The sequence below is a fragment of the Pongo abelii genome, chromosome 19, assembly GCF_028885655.2.
Source record: "Pongo abelii isolate AG06213 chromosome 19, NHGRI_mPonAbe1-v2.0_pri, whole genome shotgun sequence".
Taxonomy (NCBI): Eukaryota; Metazoa; Chordata; class Mammalia; order Primates; family Hominidae; genus Pongo; species Pongo abelii.
In genome coordinates, this window is record NC_072004.2 from 82,059,180 (window position 1) to 82,081,548 (window position 22,369).

Genomic DNA, 22,369 nt, shown 5'->3' on the forward strand with positions numbered 1-22,369 from the left:
TTCCCAGTGCTCAGGGTTACATGGTGAAGGAGGCAGAGTTTGCACGTACACCTGCTGAGCCACAGGGACCATGCCTATGTGTTTTATTTATGTGCTATCTGCTCCCCGAGATGAATGAGGTTAGATATTTTCTTAGGAGAAGAAATACTTGGAAGGCACAAATGGGGTACGACAAACATATGTTCAGCTTCTCTGTGGCTAGCAGACCTGAGCCAGCCCCCTCCCCTTCTGTATTTGAATATAGTCCCATCTGTTACCCACCTATGTAAGGCTTCCAGGTAAGGAGGATGTAAGGCTGTTGGCTGGCAGGAGGCAGCACACAGTAGATCCACAGACTAGTAAAGGCAATGCCTGTCTCTGACTTCTGATCTTAGGGCTGTACCTCCCTCATTTGTGTCCAAAGACCCAACATCTTTAGGATTCTCCCCCTGCCCCCTACCCATCTAACCCTGCCCACTGACAACTCCAGTGCCTTCTTCTCAAGTTCTTCTGTAATTCTTAATTTAATAATCAAACTATGCTGATAAACTATGCTAATTGCCTGGATCTGTGGTTCTGCAACTTTTATGGACATCAGAATCACCTGGAGGCTTGGTAAACACAGATCATTGGACCCCACCCCAGAGTTCTGATTCAGGAGGTGATGCCAGTGCCGCCGGTCCAGGGACCACACTGTGGGAACGACTGAATCAGGGAGCCTGGTCCCAGTTATATGTGTGTTGATGGTGTCTGACCAGTTGGGTATCTGATAATTCAGCCTTACTGGGAAAGATGCCGTGGGAAGATAGGAAGGCATTTGGGGTAGGAGGCTAGGCTTTTGTCCCTTCATCATAACAGTAGATAATTATCTTTTACGTTGGCGTGCAGTGGCTTTAGACAGCTTCTTACAGTTGTGAGCCTCTGCCAGCTCTTAGATCTTTGAGCCTGTGTTCCTCTGTGGATGAAATGGCCTTTCCTTCTAATTATTTTTGATTCCCATATCAGGTTTCTCAAGCTAAGATTGCATTGGAAGCACCTGGAGGTCTTGTTACAGTGAGGATTCTGAGTTATTAAGTCTGAGGTGGGACCCAAGGTTCTGCATGTCTAATGAGCTCCCAGGTGATGTAGATGCTGCCAGTCCGTGGACCAGCAATTCTGAGTTACGACTGTATACAGCAGTGGTGCTTGCCCCTGTTGCCTGGTAGAATCACCCAAGGAGCTTTTAAAAACGAATACTTGAGCCACATTCCTTGGAGATTCTAGTTTAATTCTGGGGATTAGAATTTTTAACACCCCCAGTCCCCAACCCCCGTGTGATTCCAATGTACAGTCAGAGTTGGAAGCCATTGGCCTTTACCCACAGAAAGGGATAACACCTTCTGGGAGCTCAGGTGCGTGTGTGGCACCATAGACCAGGTCGGGCTGGTCGCTTCCATGCAGGAAGGGTGCACCATTACTCCTGGGGAGCTGCAAAGGTCACCTGGGAATCTTATTAAATTACAGATTCTGCTTTGGCAGGTTTGGGGTGGGACCTGGGTTTCTGCATTTCTAATAGATATCTTAGTGTTGCTGATGCTGCCAGTCCAGGCTGGTGCTAAGTCCCAAGACCCGCCCACAAGGGCCCACACGATGCCCATTATCTCTGCTGGTGGTGGCAGTGGGTAGCTTTTCTCATGTCGAGCGTTAGAGGCTTTTGGCTTCCACCATCTGTCTCCTTAAACGCCATTCTGACGTCTCTTTTATTCAGCTTGGTATTGACACAGGACACCGGGCAGTATAGGTCCGTTCTCTTTTTGTAATATTTTCTTCCTTCTCTCTTCACAGTACGAGATGCAAAAAATCTAATCCCTATGGATCCAAACGGGCTTTCAGATCCTTATGTGAAGCTGAAACTTATTCCTGATCCCAAGAATGAAAGCAAGCAAAAAACCAAAACCATCCGCTCCACACTAAATCCCCAGTGGAATGAGTCCTTTACATTGTGAGTGGTCTCTCCTTGATCAAATTTCATTCCTATACACCATGCAGTTGCCCACCTCATTATTTGAGGTAATGAAGTAGGTTCATTATAAATGTCTTTAAACATGTCTTCAGTCCTAAGAGCTCCTCAGGCTGCCATTAGGGAGGTAGCTATTAGCACCTGTTTGATAGATAGTAATTTGATTTACCAAGAGTTGCATAATTCAGGCCTCAGGTTATTATTATCTAATCTGGATAAACAATTCTGTTTAAGGTATTAAAGATGATATAAAAATGTGTCAGGTGTGTCCACCCTTGATGAACTTAGGTTCTTTTGAGAGTTAGGGGAGGGCATAAGGCAAGTGTTTAAATAATTTTTAGACCACAGAATGAGTGAGTAACATAGAAAGTGTTATTGCCACTGAAATGGGAAGATCATTCTTGCCTTCAAAGAGAGAAGACTTCCTGGAAAAGGTGACATTTAAAGCCAGCCTGGGAGGGTTGCCAGGATTTCAGAGGTAGAGATGGTAGAAGGGGAAGAAGGAAGGAGGGAATAAATAAGTCAGGAGGACTGAGTGCTGCTGAGCGAAAGCAAGAGATCCCCTTTGTAGACGAGTATACAGGAAGTAGCTTTTCTGTGGACAACCAGAAAGGTAGCTGTCTATTCTAGAGGGACCAGCAAGCTCTGCTCTATAAAGGATCAGATAGTATATATTTTAGGCCTTGTGGGTCATGTAGCCTCTGTTGCACTGGTATAACTTTCTAGTGCCAAAGGAGCCATAGGCAATATGTAAACAAATAGCCATGGCTGGGTTCTAATAAAACTTTATTTATAAAAATAGACGGTGGGCTAGATTTGGCCCATGGGTCATAGTTTGTTAACTCCTCCTGTAGAGCTTTGGTTGCCAGCATAAGGGGTTGGTATTTTACTGGACCAGGAAGAGAAATATACTAATTCTGTATCTCAGGCTCAAATCATATACATGTGGTATCTCCCAAGAAACCGTGATCAAGATAACCTAGTGTTTGCATGTGTGTGTGTCTTGTAGCAAATTGAAACCTTCAGACAAAGACCGACGACTGTCTGTAGAAATCTGGGACTGGGATCGAACAACAAGGAATGACTTCATGGGATCCCTTTCCTTTGGAGTTTCGGAGCTGATGAAGATGCCGGCCAGTGGATGGTATGGAAGCCGCTTAGGTTGAATATGTCTCAAAGCATGAGACCATTTAGACAGTTAGGTTTCAGTCTCTCAAATGTCATTTGAGGCCGGACATGGTGCCTCATGCTTGTAATCCCAGCACTTCAAGAGGCCGAGGCAGGTGGATTGCTTGAGCCCTGAAGTTTGAGACCAGCCTGGGCAACATGGAGAAACCCCATCTCTACAGAAAATACAAAAATTAGCCAGGCGTGGTGGTGTACACCTGTAGTCCCAGCTACTCAGGAGGCTGAGGCATGAGGATTGTTTGAGCCCAGGAGGTTGAGGCTGCAGTGAGCTTTGATTCCACCACCGTCCTCCAGCCTGCACAACAGAGCTACCCTGTCTCAAAAATATAAAAATTTTTAAAAAGTCAAATGTCTACATATCTGGCTGTAGCCTCTCCATAGGATGCATTTCACAAAACAGCTTGACTAGAGGTTGCAGGAGAAGGCTTGCTAAACTTATGGTGGTAACTCTTTTTCTCCTGTCTTTTAAAGGTACAAGTTGCTTAACCAAGAAGAAGGTGAGTACTACAACGTACCCATTCCGGAAGGGGACGAAGAAGGAAACATGGAACTCAGGCAGAAATTCGAGGTGAGGGTAACAAAATGCCTGGAAACACCTTTCCTTTAGAAAAGCCTGACTTCAGGAAGGGCCGAGATGTTGTGGCCACATTTTTGAAAGGCAAAAAAGTAATCTAAATGTTAGTGATCTTTTTCTTTATTTAAAAACGTAAATGTTGTTCGTTCCCTTTCCTTTGCAAGCTGTTGACTTTTTATGACTCTTATCATTTAGAAAATGGAAACTGGAAATATCCCAGAACTGAGAGCATGGTTGATTTCTGCACAAGAGATCGATTTGCACATCACTGGGGAGAGAAGCAGGCTCTGAGGGCAGGATTGCTCTTACAAAGGAGGACTTGTGCTCTTCTGAAAAGGAGGAAGTCATTTTGGCCTTTCCTTGGGAGCTCATTTGTGTGTAATCAGGCTATCATCTGAGACTTTTTTTTTTTCTACAGAAAGTACAAGGTTCCTAATTTTGTTCTGGAAGACCAGCTTAAACAAATATGCCTTTGTGTGTGATCCCTTTTTATTTATGCTCCAGATGTTTAGCAAAGGCCACCTCCTTCTCTTCTTCCTCTTGATATTTGTGTTTGCCTCTGTCCCGGATTCACTGGTCTTTTTTCTTCTTCTCCTCTGCTCCTTACTTCTCTTTTTCTTCTCCTCTCTCTCCCTTCTCCTCTCTCTCCCTTCTCTTCATTTACCAGACATCTCAGCTTTTAATAAACAGTTCTTTTCTCTAGGCACCTTCCTTATGTTTTAAAGTCACAACTTCTAATATTTTTCTGTTTCTCTAATCACCCTTCATTTTGGCTGTTCAAGGGACTCCTAGAGTAGCCTTTTCAGTCTGTGTAACTGGTTAATTCCTTTGTGAATCTTTCTCTTCTTCAGACTCGTTAGAATTCCCCGGAATTTCCCCACTGACAATACACATGCACACGCACACATGTGTGTAGATGCTGAACTGTTACTGAAATGTTGACACTAATGGGATGCTGATGCTCCTGTTTTCCTTCTTCTGTTGTTCTCCAAGAAACATACAGATCTGGGGGGTGGGGAAGAGTGGTCTTGGGGGATAATAAACCTCCTTCATGCCTCCCACAAAAGAAACATATAGGTCTTATCCAGAGAGAATGAATCCCAAAGGATGTAAAACATGCAGTTGTTCAAATTACTTTGTTAAACTGATGTTTGGTTAAAGTCGATGTTTGTGGCAAATACTAAATGGCAGGGGCTCTTTGGTTAGATGTCCTTGGGAGCACAGACGAGTGAAACGATTCACAGATAATAAATGGCAGTGAACAGCAGCCCTCAGGATTGAGGCAGGAGGGAGTGGTGGAGACTGGGGTGAGCTGGTAAGCTTCAGCCCTGTCTGCAGGTGGCAGCTACTGCTACGCTGCCCCACTCGATGTTTCTCACACGCGAGTCCAGGCCCTGTGTTGCCGGATCTTCCTTCTTCCAGAGAAGCCAGAAATCCAGGTTTTTATGTGATACATTCTGATTTATCTTAATGTTGGCAGAGTTCTAATGTTAAAACTTAGAACCAGCCCGGGTGCGGTGGCTCACTCCTGTAATCCCAGTACTTTGGGAGGATGAGGCAGGCAGATCACTTGAGGTCAGGAGTTCAAGACTGGCCAATATGGTGAAACCCGATCTCTACTAAAAATACAAAAATTAGCCGGGTTTGGTGGCATGCGCCTGTACTCCCAGCTACTCCAGAGGCTGAGACACGAGAATCACTTAAACCTGGGAGGCGGAAGTTGCAGTGAGCCGAGTTTGTGCCACTGCACTCCAGCCTGGGCAACAGAGCAAGAATCTGTCTCAAAAAAAAAAAAAAAAATTTAGAGCTGTCCGGATGTGGTAGCTCACACCTGTAGTCTCAGCACTTTAAGAGGCCAAGGCAGGCAGATTGCTTAAGCTCACAAGTTTGAAACCAGCCTGGGCAACATGGCGAAACCCAGCCTCTACAAAAAATACAAAAACTAGCAGGGTGTGGTGGCATGCACCCGTAATCCTAGCTACTTGGTGCCTGAGGCACGAGAATCACTTGAAGCTGGGAGGCAGAGGTTACAGTGAGCCAAGATCATGCCAGTGCACTCCAGCCTGGGCAACAGAGTGAGACCCGGACTCAAGAAAACAAACAAAAAACTTAGAACTCTGTGTAGGTCAAATATGCATGTATTGCTTTAGACACCAGTAGGCTTCAACCAGTAAGAACCAGCTTGCAGTCTCTGCTCTTCAAAAATAGAGAAAAAATAATTTTAAAAAATTATTTGTATAGTTATATATATATTATAATATGTATAAATATAAATGTGTGTGTATCTGTGTAACTACTGTTTGTCTATTGATAGAGAGAAAAGAATGAGATTCTTTTCAAAGATGCTTTATAATATTTAGAGGAATTCAAGTACAAAGATGAAAGTCAGGGTTTTGGGCAGGTTCAAATGTCTATGCCAGGCATAGCTCCTTTTCAATTTGTATTTCTTCCCTTGCTTCATTATCTATTTGCACCCCTGCCCTGCAGCTGAGGATGCAGACCTGGGGTACTGGACAGGACCACCCTCTTGAGCCCCATCCCTAATGTCGCACCACCTGTGTGACAGATGGGTCCTTCTAGAGAGAGTTTCAGGACTGAGCGCCAGCCTTCTTCAGCTGTCTCAGGCAGGGGAGGAACCTGAGGAGCCAGAAAGAACCTTCGTTACCGAATGTTATGCCGTGGTGTTGATCACGAGCAGTCACTGGGTCAGGGGCTATTGACGCCGAAAGAATGCATTTGAGGGAGGAACAGCACGGGCGTTCCCCACAGGGTTCCTCGCAGTAATGTCTGAGACTTAGCTTTGCTGCTGGAGAAATATTGACCCACTCTTTGTGCTTCATTGTCGTGGCTTCCTGGTGAGTAAACTTCCTGTTTTTCTGGGCAGTGAGTTCAGCTTTTTATAAAGGTCAGAGTTCTAAACAAACAAACAAAATACAGGCCAGAGGACCTGAGCAAAAGCGAAGCATTTCTCTTGGGAGGCTGGTCAGAGGCCACAGGGCTGTTGCTGCTTGCTATTCCTCCTCCTGGGAGGGCTGTGGACTTGGCAGGAGCGCCAGCCCAAGGCTGTGAGCATCTGGGGAGAGATGGCATCAGCAGAGTTGCATGGGGCAGAGGCTCTGCTCTTCAGCCTAGTGAGGTCTATGCTTGGAGCATCTACATGAACTGCATTCTAGCCTTTGCTTTAAATACCTTTCAGCTTATAGTTGCTAGATTTTACTCGAATTACATTAGCTCATTTGCTTAGAGCATTTTAAAAAAACACAACTGCGAGAGACTGGGCAGAAAGCCACTAGAGGATGGCGTCAAAAAGATGCTGAGAATTTTATGACAGCTGCCATGCTTCATTTTAAATACATATTCAGATCTGATTTTAGGCAGGGGTTCAATCACGTAATGGTGTTTTGTTGAGGTCTGTAAATGTGAGAGTTGCAAAACTTCCCCAGTGCCAAGTTACTGGGAAGGGATGCACCAGGGCAGAAAGGCTGGCATCCACATTTGAGCAGTTCTGGGTAGCAGCCAGCCTTTGCAAACGGTGCCAGTTGGCATCAGGTGCAATTTGAGGCACCTCTTTGAGCCCCCACCCCGTTTCCTCCCTCTTGGTCTCTAGCATGAGTGCTTCCCAGTGTCTCCAAGCTCCCCTCTCTGGGCCCTTTCTCGCCAAATAACTGCCATTCTGACTTGCTTTCCATCACATTAGTCTTTTCTTCCCTACCCACTCTTTCATAGATACTTTGCCACCCTCCAGTAACAGTTTGATTCAGCTGAGTAAGATTTTTTTGTTAAGTTCAACGATGAATCTGTATTGGTTGAAACACACATGAGGGTTCGTCCTATTGGGAACAGGCATCGCTCAATGGGATCACACAGTGTCCAGTCTGTCCTTATCCTTCCATGTCAGGCCCTGTTTTCTAAAAAGGATTCCCTCCATGCAGTTTTCGAATCCTTCTCCAGAAATCAAAAGTCATTCAGTTGGATGAAAGAGAAATCAAATGAGCATTTACAACTCTGCCACTGCATTAGTATTCATTCGATGATTAGGTGGAAAGTTTTTGCAGTTTAAATGGTTGGTTCTCAAATCTTGGCAAACAGAATGATCAGTGACTGGAGCTCTTAGGAGCCAAGGAATATTCCAGGGTGGCTGGAGATGACCTTCCTCGCTAGTAGAGATCCTGCTAGAGCAGTTCATCCTCCTACAAGACAAAACAAACCAGAACCTTGATTGCGATATTCATGGACAGTGTGTCTGTGGGCCTTTAATCTGTTCCACATTTGTCATCAAGTAAAGTACACATGGTCCCTGATTCACAAACATAAATGATGCATTTTTCCATTTGTTAAAAAAAGTAAGGTGCCAGCAGTGGGCTAAGCAGACAGTTCCTGCTTTCTTTGGAGCTTACGTTCTGTACCTGTGGGCCCTGCTGCAAAAATCTTTGGGAACAAAGCAGGGAGCTTATCATATCCCCTGTGCTGGCCAGTGATTCCCCTGAATCTCCAGGCACTATTGAGGACAACTGAGATTCCTGTTCTTCCCTCTCACTGCTTGGTCTTTGCTCCCTGTGATGAGGCTCACGGCCAGAGTTGGGAAAAGGTCCACCTTGCATTAGAGGCAGTGCAGAGGATGGGTTAGCTCTGCTCAGCAAACTTTTTCTGTACCGAGTCAGATAATAAATATTTTAGGCTTTGTGGGCCATGCAGTGTCTGGTATAATACTCAAGTCTGCCGTTGCAGCTCAAAAGCAGCCACAAATACATAAACAAATGAGTGTTGGTGTATTCCAATAACACGTTATTACAAAAACAGGTGGCAGACCAGACTTGGCCCAAGGGCCAGTTTGCCAACTTCTGGTTTAGCCCATGGGCTCTAGAATCAAATCCTAGTTTAGTCACTTATTTGCTGTGTGAACTCTCTGTGCATTGGCATGCTTACCTGTAAATGGAAAAAATAGGTCAGGATAACTAGTTCTGTTTTTCTATTAGTTATAAATAGAACTAATATCCTGATACGATAGGATATTAGTTGTTGTCGGGGAAGTAAATATAATACCACATTGAGAAGTCAGCTTGCACTGATCCTTCTCGATTCAGTGGTTTGATGTTGGGTCCCAATTACAAACTGAAAAGTGAGCACACATGAAAGATGATTTGGCCAGGCGTGGTGGCTTATGCCTGTAATCCTAGCACTTTGGGAGGCCAAGGTGGTGGATCACGAGGCCAAGAGTTCAAGACAAGCCTGGCCAAGATGGTGAAACCCTGTCTGTACTAAAAATACAAAAAATTTAGCTGGGCATAATGGTGGGCACCTGTAATCCCAGCTACTCGGGAGACTGAGGCAGAGAATTGCTGGAACCCGGGAGGTGGAGGTTGCAGTGAGCTGAGATCGTGCCACTGCACTCCAGCCTGGGCAATAGAGCGAGACTCCATCTCAAAAAAAAGGAAAAAGATTTGACGTAAACCACACCAAGAATCAACACAAGTATAATCATAATGATTGTTGCAGCTAATAATTCATTAGAGAAGTGATTATGTTAACAACAGAAACGTCACAGTTGATTGACTACTGATTGCATGCACATGAAGGTCCAGTACTTTTGTTGGTATAATATTGCCCTCTGATCTTTTACAAAATCTGAGATCTGAATCATTCACATCTTGAGCTGTACCCAGGGAGTTACATGCTACATTCACATTTCCAGTGGTTAAAAAAAAAGGTATCTTCTAGCCACATCTTTCCTCTTTTAAGACAGTTCCCAAAGTTCTTATTGTCATTCGCATTTCGTTTCCATGGCTTTTAGTAAGCTTAGTATTTTTGTTTCATGTTTATCAGTCAGTTGATTCTTTCCCTGAGCCTACTTGGGCTACATCTACCTTCAGAGCCTTGGAGTTGTCCTAGAATCAAGAAAATGGGCTGAGAGGTAGGGGAAGGGGAAAGGTGAGGGGAAGGGAGTTCTGGGACCAGTTTCTAGGCCTGCCTGGGATCTAGCCACTTCCTATCCCCAGAGTTACATTCCTTCCTTTCCTCAGCCCCCCTTCCTCTTGTTCAGAGCCTTTCCACTAAGCTTGGCCCCTCTTCCCTAGGGCTGTTTACTCTGTCCAAGACCTTCTTCCCCAATCCTGCAACCTCAAGAGAAATCAAGCCACAAGGGCAAATAACCCCAGCCATGGACCTGGCTCCCTGGGGCCGAGGGCACTTCAGGACAAGTGGTGAAGACCACGTCTCCCTTCTCCAAGCTTCAGATTTCACAAAACGAAACGTGCATTTGCTCATTTTGTTCCAATATCACAATGACTTTTAATTTGCGTTTTGATGGCTTTTAGCTGGGAATGGACTTTCAATGAACTCATTTCTACCTGTGGGGTTGCTTATCTACTCCATGTGCTGTTAACAGTTAATGGAGATTCTAATATTAAAAAGTCAAGCAGCTTTCCTTAAATGAGCCTACACCATTCAATTTTGCTCCATTGTCCAGGCTTTTTATTGTTTTTGTCATGTATTATTTCGTTCATCATTTAAAAAACAGAGCAAATTAAGAAGCTAAAAGCGCCTTGGCCTTTTCCTCTTCTTACTGTAACCGTAACTTTTGCTGCACACCATTGCTCTATTCCAGAGCAAGTTAAACATCTAATATTTAAAAAGCCAAAAAGAAACTTGTAGCAGAATGAAGACTGCTAAGAGGCAGCACACCTGGGCTATGTCTGCGATGGGATATTTCTGTTGTCAGAATATAATGAAAAATGATGTCCCATTAGAAAGCTGATGGATAATATATCACATATTACTCTTGTGAGTATCAGGACCCAAGAAAACAAGATGAATTTATTTAAATTGCAGTGTCCCTTGAAGCTTGTATGAGCTCTCTAAAGGGAAATACTTTTAAAGTTCTTATAAAGAGAGAAATTTATAGCCAAGTGTGAAAAATGAAGTGCAGTTTTGAGGACCAGTTCCCATCCTGTCCCTTCCTGGGGAGCAAGAGGTGTGACGTTGATGGAGCAGTGATGAAAGCAGGGGGAATCATGGGAAACACCTGCTGTGTGATGATTAGATGCTAGGCAGTTTCTGTTCTGGGCATGGTATATTTCTTTTATTTGAGAAGTGGTATTGCATAGTGGTTAGAAGCCTCAGTGTTGGACCCAGACTTCTAGGTTCAAATCCTGCCCTTTTTATATCCCAGTTGTATGACCTGGGACAGATTACTCAATGTTTGAGCATGGTATTTTTCTAGAAGGAATATGCAATTTAAAATAGCCATAGTTTCATATCCCTGCTCTACCACTTCCCAGCTGATGATCTTGGATAAGTTCCTTAAACTCTCTGACCTTTGTTTTCCTTGTTTACGAAGTGGAGATAATAATAGAGCCTGCTGCATAGGACTACTGGGAGGATTCACTCAGTTCACTTACGTAGGTTGCTTAGACTAGTACCTGGCATAGAATAAGTGCCCAATAAATGTTTGCTAATTATATGAAATAGACATGATTTGCCCAAGTTTGGTTTTGATTTATATTTATGAAAAGTTATTTATATGTGCAAATGAGGTGCTATCAAGAGGTAAGAGCATTCTTAGAACCCTGTTTTGAGCATTAGAAATTGTTATCAAGGACTTATTTCTGAGAACAGACCAGTGGATTGGTTGTTCCAACATTTATAGTTTCTTAGAACCTGAAGCTGAACCCGAACCCGAATTCTGCTATCTTGATGATGTTTTCAGCAGACAGGCTTCTCAGTTCATCTCTGCTTTCACCCACTTTCTCCTGACACCTGGCACCCAGGAGGCTGGTGAAGGTTGTTTAAACTTGAATGTGTACCTGATCGAGAGCTTTGGCATCTGAGGGACCTGCCTTTTGTCCCTGCTCCCTTTGTCCCTGCTCCCAGGTTGCTAATGCCACCTTGGCCTGACTCCGCTGTAAGCATCTGTGCTCTGCCTTAGAACCTCAAGTCAACCCCCTCATAATTAGTCTGATTTTACCCAGTCATAGACCATCATCATCACACCTCGCCTGTCTCCTCAGAGAGTCAAGAAAGCCTTGGAAATTCTTCTACCCATTAGACAAGTCAGCCCAGAGGAACCCAGTCTGTCTACCTCTTGTGATTTGAAGCACATTGTCGGCTAAATAATCACATAATCATAAATCCTAAAAAGTAAATAGCTACATTTTGCCTTATCTTGAAAATCCTCTAGAGCCACACTATCCCAATAGAATCTAAAGCTAGATGTCAGCAGAGTGGTGAAACAGGAGCTTTCACCATCATTCCCCTGTAGACGCATCAATTTTGACAACTACCTATGGACAGGAGTATCTTTGTAGGAGTCTGGGAGGCCAGCAGAGAAGTTTCAGCACACTGTTGGAGGAAAAACATCCACAAATAAACATATTGAAGAGGATAGGAAGAACTAGTTTTACTTTACCTGTATTACCCCTCCCTCAAGGCAGCACTGCTCAGAGCCAAGAGAGACTCTCTCACCTGTAATTCGTCCTAAGGGGGAAAGTGAGAGCATAGTAAGTAAGCACCCAGCTCCCCCAGCCATCCAGAACACTGCCCAAGAGCCCCACTTCTTTCTCACCTCACCCAGATTGCTGAGATAATCAGCATGGCCGAGAGATTGGGAGAGGCTGAGAGCAGGAAAGAGAAGCTGCTGACCCTGTGAAGTGTTCTACGGACTCCATCAGGAAGCACATCCACGAGCTGCTTGAGACAGCCCATCTACTGTTCCTAAACTCTGCACCCCCCACCCCCAGACTGGCTCCCTAAATGTGCCCCCATGGACAGTGAATGCAAGCATATTATGCAGACAGCCAGCTCAACTCTGTGGGATTGGGAGAAGGTGCACAAACTTGAGTATTTCAGGACACCATCCTAGGGAAAACAAACAGGAGGCTCTTAGCACCTAACCTAGCTTTGCAGGATTGAAAGAAGGCATGCAATGTCAAGAATTTGCCCTCAAGAGGGAAAAAGAAATGTAGAACAGGTGCATCCATAGAAAAGGATTAAGAGAGTCTCATTATCCATAGACAGGCTGACTGGTGAAGGCATTTCTCTCCTGATGCCAGTCAATAAGGATTGGAGGAGGAGACTGCCTCCTTCAAATGTGAAGACAGCATTTGAAGGAACAAGACTTCAAAGGACAGCACTTCAAGGAACATAAAAAGTTAAGGAGCCATGACATCACAAAGGAACACAATATTCCAGTAAGCAACTACTAAAAAATGGAGATCTAAAAGTGACCCGACAAAGAATTTAATTGTTTTAAGGAAGCTCAGAGAGCTACAGGAGGACACAGACAACAAAATCGGAAAACAAGAGCTCAATAAAAAGGTTATAAATCATTTTTAAAAAGAACCAAACAGAAATTTTGGAGGTGAAGAGTACAATGAATGAAATGAAAAATTCAATAGAGAGTAACAACAGCAGATTTGATCAAGCAGAAGAAAGAATCCATGAACTTAAAGGCAGCTCATTTAAAATTACCAAGTCAGTAGAAAACAGAAAAAAATGAAAAGGAATGAAGAAAGCCTATGGGATTTATGGGACAACATCAAAAGGGCTAACATTTGCATTGTGGAAATTCTAGAAGGGAAAAAGAGAAAGAGGAAGAGAGCTTATATAAAGAAATGATGGCCCAGGTGTGGTGGTTCATGCCTCTAATCCCAGCACTTTGGGGAGACTGAGGCAGGTGGATCAATTGAGGCCAAGAATTCGAGACCAGCCTGGCCAACATAGCAAAACCCCGTGTCTACTAGAAATACAAAAAAAAAATAGGTGTAGTGGTGCATGCCTGTAGTGCCAGTACTTGGGAGGCTGAGGCACAGGAATCACTTGAACCTGGGAGGCAGAGATTGCAGTGAGGTGAGATTTTGCCAGTGCACTCCAGCCTGGGTGACAGAGCGAGACTGTCTTAAAAAAAAAAAAAAAAAAAAAAAAAAAGGCTGCAAACTTCCCAAGTTTGGAGAAAGATATGGACAGTAGAAAAGGTAAGCAAGCCAGGCACAGTAGCATGTGCCTGTAGTCCCAGCTACTTAGAGGGCTGAGGCAGGAAGGATGGCTTGAGCTCAGGAATTTGAGGCTGTGGAGCAGCTTTGATTGTGCCTGTTAATAGCCAGTACACTGCAGCCTGGGCAATGTAACTAGACTCTCTCTCAAAAAAAAAAAGAAAAGAAAAGATTAACAAAACTAAGAGTTGATTTTTTTGAAAACATAAACAAAATTGGTAAACCTTTAGCTAGACTAAGAAAAAAGAGAGAAGACCAATAAATCAGAAATGAAGGAGACATTACAACTGATACCACAGAAATACATAAGATCATAGGAGACTACTCTGAACCGCTACACACCAACAAATTGGATAACCCAGAAGATATGAATAAATTTCTAGAAACATACAACCTACCAAGACTGAATCATAAAGAAATAGAAAATCTGAGTAGGCCAATAATGAATAAGGAGGTGGAACCAGTTATCAAAGATCTCCCAGGAAAGAAAAGCCCAATACCTAATGGCTTCACTGGTGAATGCTACCAAACACTTTTTAAGAGACAAGGTCTCGCTCTGTTGCCCAGGCTAGAGTGCTGTAGCACAGTCATAGCTCACTGCAGCTCAAACTCCTGGGCTCAAGCAATCCTCCTGTCTCAGCCTCCTGAGTAGCTGGGACTACAGGCATGCACTGCCACACCCAGCTAATTTGTAGGGATGAGGTCTTGATGTGTTGCCCAGGCTGGTCTCAAACTCCTGGCCTCAACTGAATTCCTAGCCTCAAGCCTTGTCCTCCCTTTGCTGGGCCACTGTGCCCAGACTCTACCAGACATTTAAATAAGAATTAATACCAATCCTTCTGAAACTCTTCCAAAACACTGAAAGGGAAAGAGCATGCCTGAGTTCATTTTATGGGTCCAGCATGGCCCTGATACCAAATCCAGGCAAGGACATGACAAGAAAATAAAATTAAAGGCCAATATTTCCAGTGAACAGAGATGCAAAAATTCTCAACAAAATACTATCAAACCAAATTCACCATCACATTAAAAGGATGATATGCTGTGATCAGGTGGGATTTATTCCTGTGATGCAAGGATAGTTTAACATAAACAAATCAATCAATGTGATACACAACATTAACAGAACGAAGGATGAAAATTGTATGATTATTTTAATAGATGCAGAAGAAGGATTTGACAAAATTTAATGCCCTTTCAAAATAAAAACTCTCAACAAATTAGGTATAAAGGAATGTACCTCAACACAGTAATAGCCATTTATGACAAGCCCACAGCTAACATCCTACTCAATGGTAAAAAGCTGAAAGTTCTTCCTTTCAGATCATGAACAAGATGAGGATGCCCATTCTCTCCACTTCTGTTCAACATAGTACTGGAAGTTCTACCAATGCACCTAGGCAAGAAAAAGAAAAGGCATCCAAATCAGAAAGGAAGAAGTAAAATATTCTCTGTCTGCAGATGACATGATCATGTATATATAGAAGACCTTAAAGACACCACCAAAGAACTTGTTAGAACTAATGAACAAATTCAGAAAGTTGCAGGATACAAAATCAAAATACAAAAATCGGTTGTGTTTCTCTATGCTAACAATGAACTATTTAAAACAATGTAAGAAAACAATTATATTTACAATAGCATCAAAAAGAACAAAATACTTAAGAATAAATTTAACCAAGGAGGTGAAATATCTGTACACTGAAAAATAGAAAACGCTGATGAAAGAAATGATAATACCCAAATAAATGGGAAGATATCCCCTGTCCTGGATTGGAAGAATTAATATTGTCAAAATGTTTGTACTACCCAAAGTGATCTACAGATTATACGTAATCCTTATTAAAATGCCAATTATTCATATAATTTGTTTCCATAGAGGAAAAAATAATCCCAAAATTTGTATGAAAAGACCCTGAATAGCTAAAGTAATATGGAGCAAGAAGAATGGAGGTATCACACTTTCTGATCCAAATTATATTACACATCTATAATAATCAAAACAGTATGGTACTGGCATACAAACAGACATACAAACCAGTAGAACAGAATAGAAAGCCCAGAAATAAACCCCACACATACATGGTCAACTATCTTTGACAAAGGCATCAAGGATACAGAATGGAGAAAGGATAGTCTCTTGAATAAAAGGTGTTGGGAAAACTGGATATCCACATACCAAAAAATGAAATTGGATAGATGCATTTCATAGCATATACAAATGTCAACTCAAAATGGACTGAAGACTTAAATATGTAAAACCTGAAACCATAGAACTAGAAGAAAACATACTTGGGGGGAAAGCTTCATGACATTGGTCTTGACAATGGTTTTTTGGATATGACACCAAAAGCACTGGCAACAAAAGCAAAAATAAACAAGTGGTACTACATCAAACTAAAAAGTTTCTGCACAGCAAAGGAAACAAGCAACAAAATTAAAAGGCAACCTGTGGAATAGGAGAAAATATTTGCAAACAGTATATCCAATAAGGGTTTAATATCCAAAATGCATAAGGAACTCATATAATACAACTCAAAAGGCAAAAAGAAAAAAGAAAACCCACAGATTTTAAAATGGGCAAAAGACTTGAATAGACATTTTTCAAAATAAAGACATACAAATGGCCATCAGGTAAAGGAAAAGATGCTTAATGTTGCTTATCAGAGAAATTTAAGTCAAAATTGTAAAATTATAATGAGGTATCCCTGCAGACCTGTTAGGATGGCAGTTATCAAAAAGTCAAAATATAAGTGTTATTGAGGATGTGGAGAAAATTATATACGCTGTTGGTGGGAATGTAAATTGGCATATCAGTTATGGAAAGACAGTATGGAGGTCTCTTAAATACTTGAAAATAAAGCTACCATACGATCCAGCAGTCCTGATTCTGGGTATATATCCAAAGGAAATAAAAATCACTGTCCCAGAAGAGAGATCTGTACTCCCAAGTTCCTTGCAGCATTATTCACAATAGCCAAGATATGGAAACGGTCTGTTCATTAATAGATGAATGCATAAAGAAAATGTCTGTCACATACATATCTCATTTATGTGTGTGTATATTCATATATATATATACACATATATACATATAAAGGCTCAATTATATATACACACATATATGTATATGTGTGTATGTGTGTGTGTATATATATATAATTGAGCCTTGAAAAAGAAGAAACATTTGTAATGCATGGATGAACCTGGAGGACATTATGCTAAGTGAAATAAACCAGACACAGAAACACAAATAGGGCATGTTTTCACTTATATTTGGAATCTAAGAAAGTCAAACTCACAGAAACAGAATAGAAGTGTGGTTACCATGGGTTGAGTGGGGTGTTGGAGAAATGAGGAGATGTTGGTTAAATACAAATTTTCAGCTTTAAGATGAATAAGTTCTGGAGAGCTAATGTACAGCATGGTGACCAACAATAATAATGTGTTTTTGTACTAGAAATTTGCTGAGTAGATCTTAAAGATTCTCACCACACACACACAATGGTAACTGTAAGGTGATGGATATGTTAATTAGTTTGATTGTAGTAATCATTTGACAGTGGATATGTACACAGAACATCACATTGTATGGCTTAAACAATGATTAATACCATTTTGTTACAGTCATGCCTCCATACAGGGATGCCTTCTGAAAATGTGTCACTAAGAGATTTCATCATGCAAACATCATAGAGTGTGTTTACACAAGCATAGATGGTATAACCTATTCCACACCTAGGCTATAGGGTGTAACCTATTGCTTCTAGGCTATAAACCTGTACAGATGCTGACTGCTGTAGGCAATTGTAACACAATGCTAAGCATTTGTGTATCTAAACATAGAAAAGGTGCAGTAAAAATACAATATAAAAGAAAAAAAGTGGTACACCAGTATAGGGCACTTACCCTGAATGGAGGTTGCAGGACTGGAAGTTACTCTGGGTAAGTGAGTGAGTGGTGAGGGAATGTGCTAGAACAATACTGCAAGCCACCACAACACTTAGGCTACACTCAATTTATTTTAAAAATCTTCTTTCTTCAGTAATAACCTTAGCCTACAGTAACTGTTTTACTTTATAAACTTTTAAAAAAGTTTTGAAACATAATAACACTTAAATAACACTTAAAACACAAATACATTGTATAGCTGTACAAAAATATTTTTATCTCCTTATTCTATAAGTCTTTCTATTTAAAATTTTTTAATTAAATTAATTTTAAAATGTTTAATTTTTTTTCTATTAAAAAAAATTTTTTTTTGACCCTACACAGGGTCAGGATCATCCATATGGCTGTCCTCCACCTCTGCATCTTGTCCCGCTGGAAGGTCTTCAGGGGCAGTAACACACATGGAGGTGTCATCACCCCTGATAACAATGCCTTCTGGAATACCTCCTGAAGGCTCTGCCTAAGGCTGTTCTACAGTTAACCTTTGTTTTAATAAGTAGAAAAAAATAAGGCCTGATGTGGTGGCTCATGCCTGTAATCCCAGCAAGTTTGCCAGGCCAAGGCGGGTGGATCACCTGAGGTCAGGAGTTCAAGACCAGCTGGGCCAACATAGTGAAACCCCATCTCTACTAAAAATACAAAAATTAGCCAGGCATGGTGGTGAGAGCTTGTAATCCCAGCTACTTGGGAGGCTGAGGCAGTAGAATCACTTGAACCCAGGAGGTGGAGGTTGCAGTGAGCTGAGATCGTGCCATTGCACTCCAGCCTGGGTGACAGACCGAGACTCCGTCTCAAGAGGAAAAAAAAAAAAAATAGAAAAAATATACTCTTACGATAACAATAAAAATGTAGTATAGTGAATACATAAACCAGTTATATAGTCATTTATTATCGACTGTGGTGTACTATACATAATTGAATGTGCTGTATTTCTCTGTGACTGGCAGTGCAGTACCTTTGTTTACAACAGCATCACCACAAACATGTAATGTGTCGTGCAGCAATGTTACAGTGTCTGTGATGTAGACATCACTGGGTAATAGGAAATTTTCATCTCCATGATAATCTTACGGGACCACCATCATTTATGCGGTCCATCGTTGACCAAAATGTCATTATGTAGTGCCTGACTATATATAAAACCTTTTTCTACATTTATAATCTCAGCAAAGTTAAAGAAAAAACAACAACAACAACAGGAATAGGTTAAGTTCAGAACTGGGCTTGAATTTAAAATCCCCACTATGAACACCACCACTACTGATTTTGTTTCACTTAAACATCATCTTCTGTCCCGTAAATTAGTGCAGTTATTTGGAAATGTGTCTATTACACTTCGCTCAATTTTAATTTGTATCTTTATTATAGCTTTAGAGTTAAGTTAGTGTACTAGTACATATATTAAGGCTTATAGTTATCTGTACATACATATTCTACTATATGATAAAATTTGTTAACACATGGAGCAAAAAAATAATCTCAAGCTAGCTTAACAATGGCTTCTGTCCAAACTAGACCCCCAGTAATATTGGGATGACTTAAGTCTCATGCAGAGAAATATGTGTGTGTCTTCACAGTTCTTATATTTGTGACCATTCAGAACTATATGAAGGTATAAGCCAAAAGAAAATTGGTGATCTTGAATGAGCTGTTTTGTGAGGATTATAAGTCCAGATACTACAGGAAGTATCACCCTGGATTCAGATTGCCTGAAAAATCAAATGTGTATCTGTTTTTACTTATTCAAAGGAAACATTTTGAGATTATCCTTCTTACTAATTAACAAATTAATATGATCCAATTAAACTATAATTAAGGTACTTAAATCAACAAAGATGAGACTCTGTTGCTAGGTTATATGTGGAAAGAGCAAGCAAGCATTTTTCTCTTTTATCAGAATTAGATTTTCCCAAAGCCTCCATTGTCTTTGAAGACTTTATCTAATTCAGAATGCTCTTTTCCAGTTGGGAGAAAAATAAAACCACAAAACACAGTTCACTAGAGACCCTCAAATAAATTGTAGCTATTTGTTGATCTGATCAGCCCTGCCACGGTTACTATGGAAACCAGAGTACTTTCAGATGACCTTTTAGACACAAAACAAAAAAATCTATGTGCCCCAATATGCTCTCTGCTTTTTTGTTCCTAAATAGCTTACTTAATTACTTTCTTAACTGTGTGATGTTAAGGGAGAAAAAAAATCTATAAAATGCACAGCAGTTGAAAGAGATATTTTAAGGTTTATCCTTCAGCTTTGTCTTAGAAGCAAAGTCTTGAACTGATATAGGAGACAGTTAGTAGTAGAAATCATTTTCAAACAATCATTAGATCACTGTCAACAGAGGTTAACCTGGCATTCAACTGAGCAGACCCAAAGGAAGCAGGACAGCCTCTGAAAGCAACTGTACAGAATTTCTCATGAGTCTCTAAGGGAGGGTGCATGCATTTATATTAGAGTGCTGGCAGCATGCTTTCAGTTTAATTTGTCTCGAGGAAATAATTTTGTTGGGAAACCAAAAAAGATTATGCATTCTAGTTGTCTGTCTAATGAATTCCTGAAACAGCATAAAAGCCCTGTGTCTTGTAGTTACAGGGATGGCCTTGTGGGTGGATGTTGCTGGCTGAAGAAATATTAGTTAATATCACACAAGCCTGATATTAAATGTTAGAGGCAGCTTTGCAAATGTCCCCAGGCCCTGGTACCCACAGGGAATGAGCAGGTACCAAGGGTGCCACCCTTCATTTATAGGAACTAGAAGGAGGGAAGACAGAGCTGATGTCCACTGGCACTAGCATGAACATGGCAGCTAAGCATTGGCACAAATCTTCATGGCTCTATCTCAAGCACCTAAGAGGAAATTAAAGCCCCCTAAAATAAAATTAAGAGACCTAGAATAAGGGTGACACCAAACATAACGCTATTTGTTGTTTTCCCCAAAAAACATGCCCTACAGAGAATTAAGATTACATGTCCCTGGAGCGGTAACTCGCAAGGGTTCTGAACTCCCTGGGTATCCTGAAAGAGGAAGTGGCGAGCAGCCTGAGCTCTAGATCTTGCACCTCCAAGAATGGGAGCTGATTAAAAATGCAGAGTCTCAGAGCCCAGCCCAGCCTCTGACCCAGTCAGAATATTATTTTAACAAAGTCCCCAGGTGATTCCTGAGCCCATTAAAGTTTGAGAAATGCTGGTCAAGAAGATGAAACCTATTGACTGATGAGTGAACAAATTCAGTCTCCTGTGGTCATAAAGACAGCAAGGAGAGACTTCGTCATCCCCAGTATCCATATTAAATAGCGTAGGGATCAGTGAACTATGACCCACACCCAACCACCTGCTTTTGTATATACAGTCTATGAGCTAAGAATGGTTTCAAGGCCCGGTGCGGTGGCTCACGTCTGTAATCCCAGCACTTTGGGAGGCCGAGGCGGGCGGATCACAAGGTCAGGAGATCGAGACCATCCTGGCTAACACGGTGAAACCCCGTGTCTACTAAAAATACAAAAAAAAAAAAAAATTAGCCAGGCATGATGGCAGGCACCTGTAGTCCCAGCTGGAGGCTAAGGCAGGAGAATGGCGTGAACCCGGGAGGCGGAGCTTGCAGTGAGCCAAGATCACGCCACTGCACTCCAGCCTGGGCGACAGAGTGAGACTGTCTCAAAAAAAAAAAAAAGGATATTTGCGAGACATGAAAATTTGGTGAAATCCAAAATCTGGTGCCCATAAATAGATTTTTATTAACACAACCACATTCATTCATTCGTGTGTTGTCCACAGCTGCTCCTTTGCTACCACGGCAGAGTTGAGTCCCTGCAAAAGAGACTGCATGGGCCTCAAAGCCTAAATGTATGCCCTCTGGTCCTTTACAGAAAAAGTTTGTGACCTCTGGGTTAATGGAATAATAGGGTATTCAAACTGGGAGAGATGTTTAAGATCATGTTTGTTGATGGGAAAACAAAAGCAAAAGGGAGTGTGCTCAAAGCTAGTTAGTGCAGGACCCAGATCTCCTGTGTGAGTTGATGCTTCTATCTCATACCCTGTCCCTTCCCGCACACCCTTCCCTATGACACCCCTCCCTACGACACCCCCTTTTCTGACTCCTCTCCACGTATCCACCATGCTCATTAATGCATCTCAGCCCATGCTTGTGCTCCTTGGAAAGACCCTCCCTTCTCCTCCACTTCCGTCAGTCCCAGGCTTTTCAAATCCTACACGTCCCTTTACATGGTTCTCCAGCCTCTTAAAATTGCCCTGACTGTGCAGTCTAAAGACCACTCACTTGCCAGACACACCTGTAAGATGTGTCACCTTCCTGATTCCAGAGTAAGAACCTCAGGCCCTCCTCTGAATGCTTTGAAGTCTAAACATCAGTCCCATGAGGACTCCACCCTTCACCTGCGCTGTTTTGACAGCCCAGAGGAAGATGTCTGAGCCAACATCTTTATGAGGCTGGTTGGAGGCCTTCAGGGGAGAGGCCGTTTTAGAGCCACGAGAACCTCCCTTTCTTCCTCTAGCAGTTGCGTAAAACTCACGTGTGTGACAAATCTGGTTGCTTTTGAAGATGGACCAGTTTCTTTCCCATACATTTTATGCTTCCAGAAATCAGTAATTCTGGACATTTCTAACTGGTGGTTGCTGCATCTACTCTGTGTCAAGCACTGTCCCTGGGGCTAGAGACAGAACCTTGCTCTTGG

At 42.0% G+C, this 22,369-nt stretch overlaps 1 protein-coding gene across 2 annotated transcripts in view; it reads left to right on the forward strand.

Moving 5' to 3' along the window:
• The window catches only part of PRKCA (protein kinase C alpha), a 502,365-nt gene that overhangs the window by 378,894 nt on the left and 101,102 nt on the right, over positions 1 to 22,369 (forward strand). For both annotated transcript variants that reach the window (XM_024234784.3, XM_024234783.3), the window contains exons 6-8: positions 1,804 to 1,960; positions 2,988 to 3,122; positions 3,638 to 3,734. In XM_024234784.3, the coding sequence (XP_024090552.1) occupies positions 1,804 to 1,960; positions 2,988 to 3,122; positions 3,638 to 3,734 (389 nt within the window). The remainder of the gene's footprint in view (positions 1 to 1,803; positions 1,961 to 2,987; positions 3,123 to 3,637; positions 3,735 to 22,369) is intronic.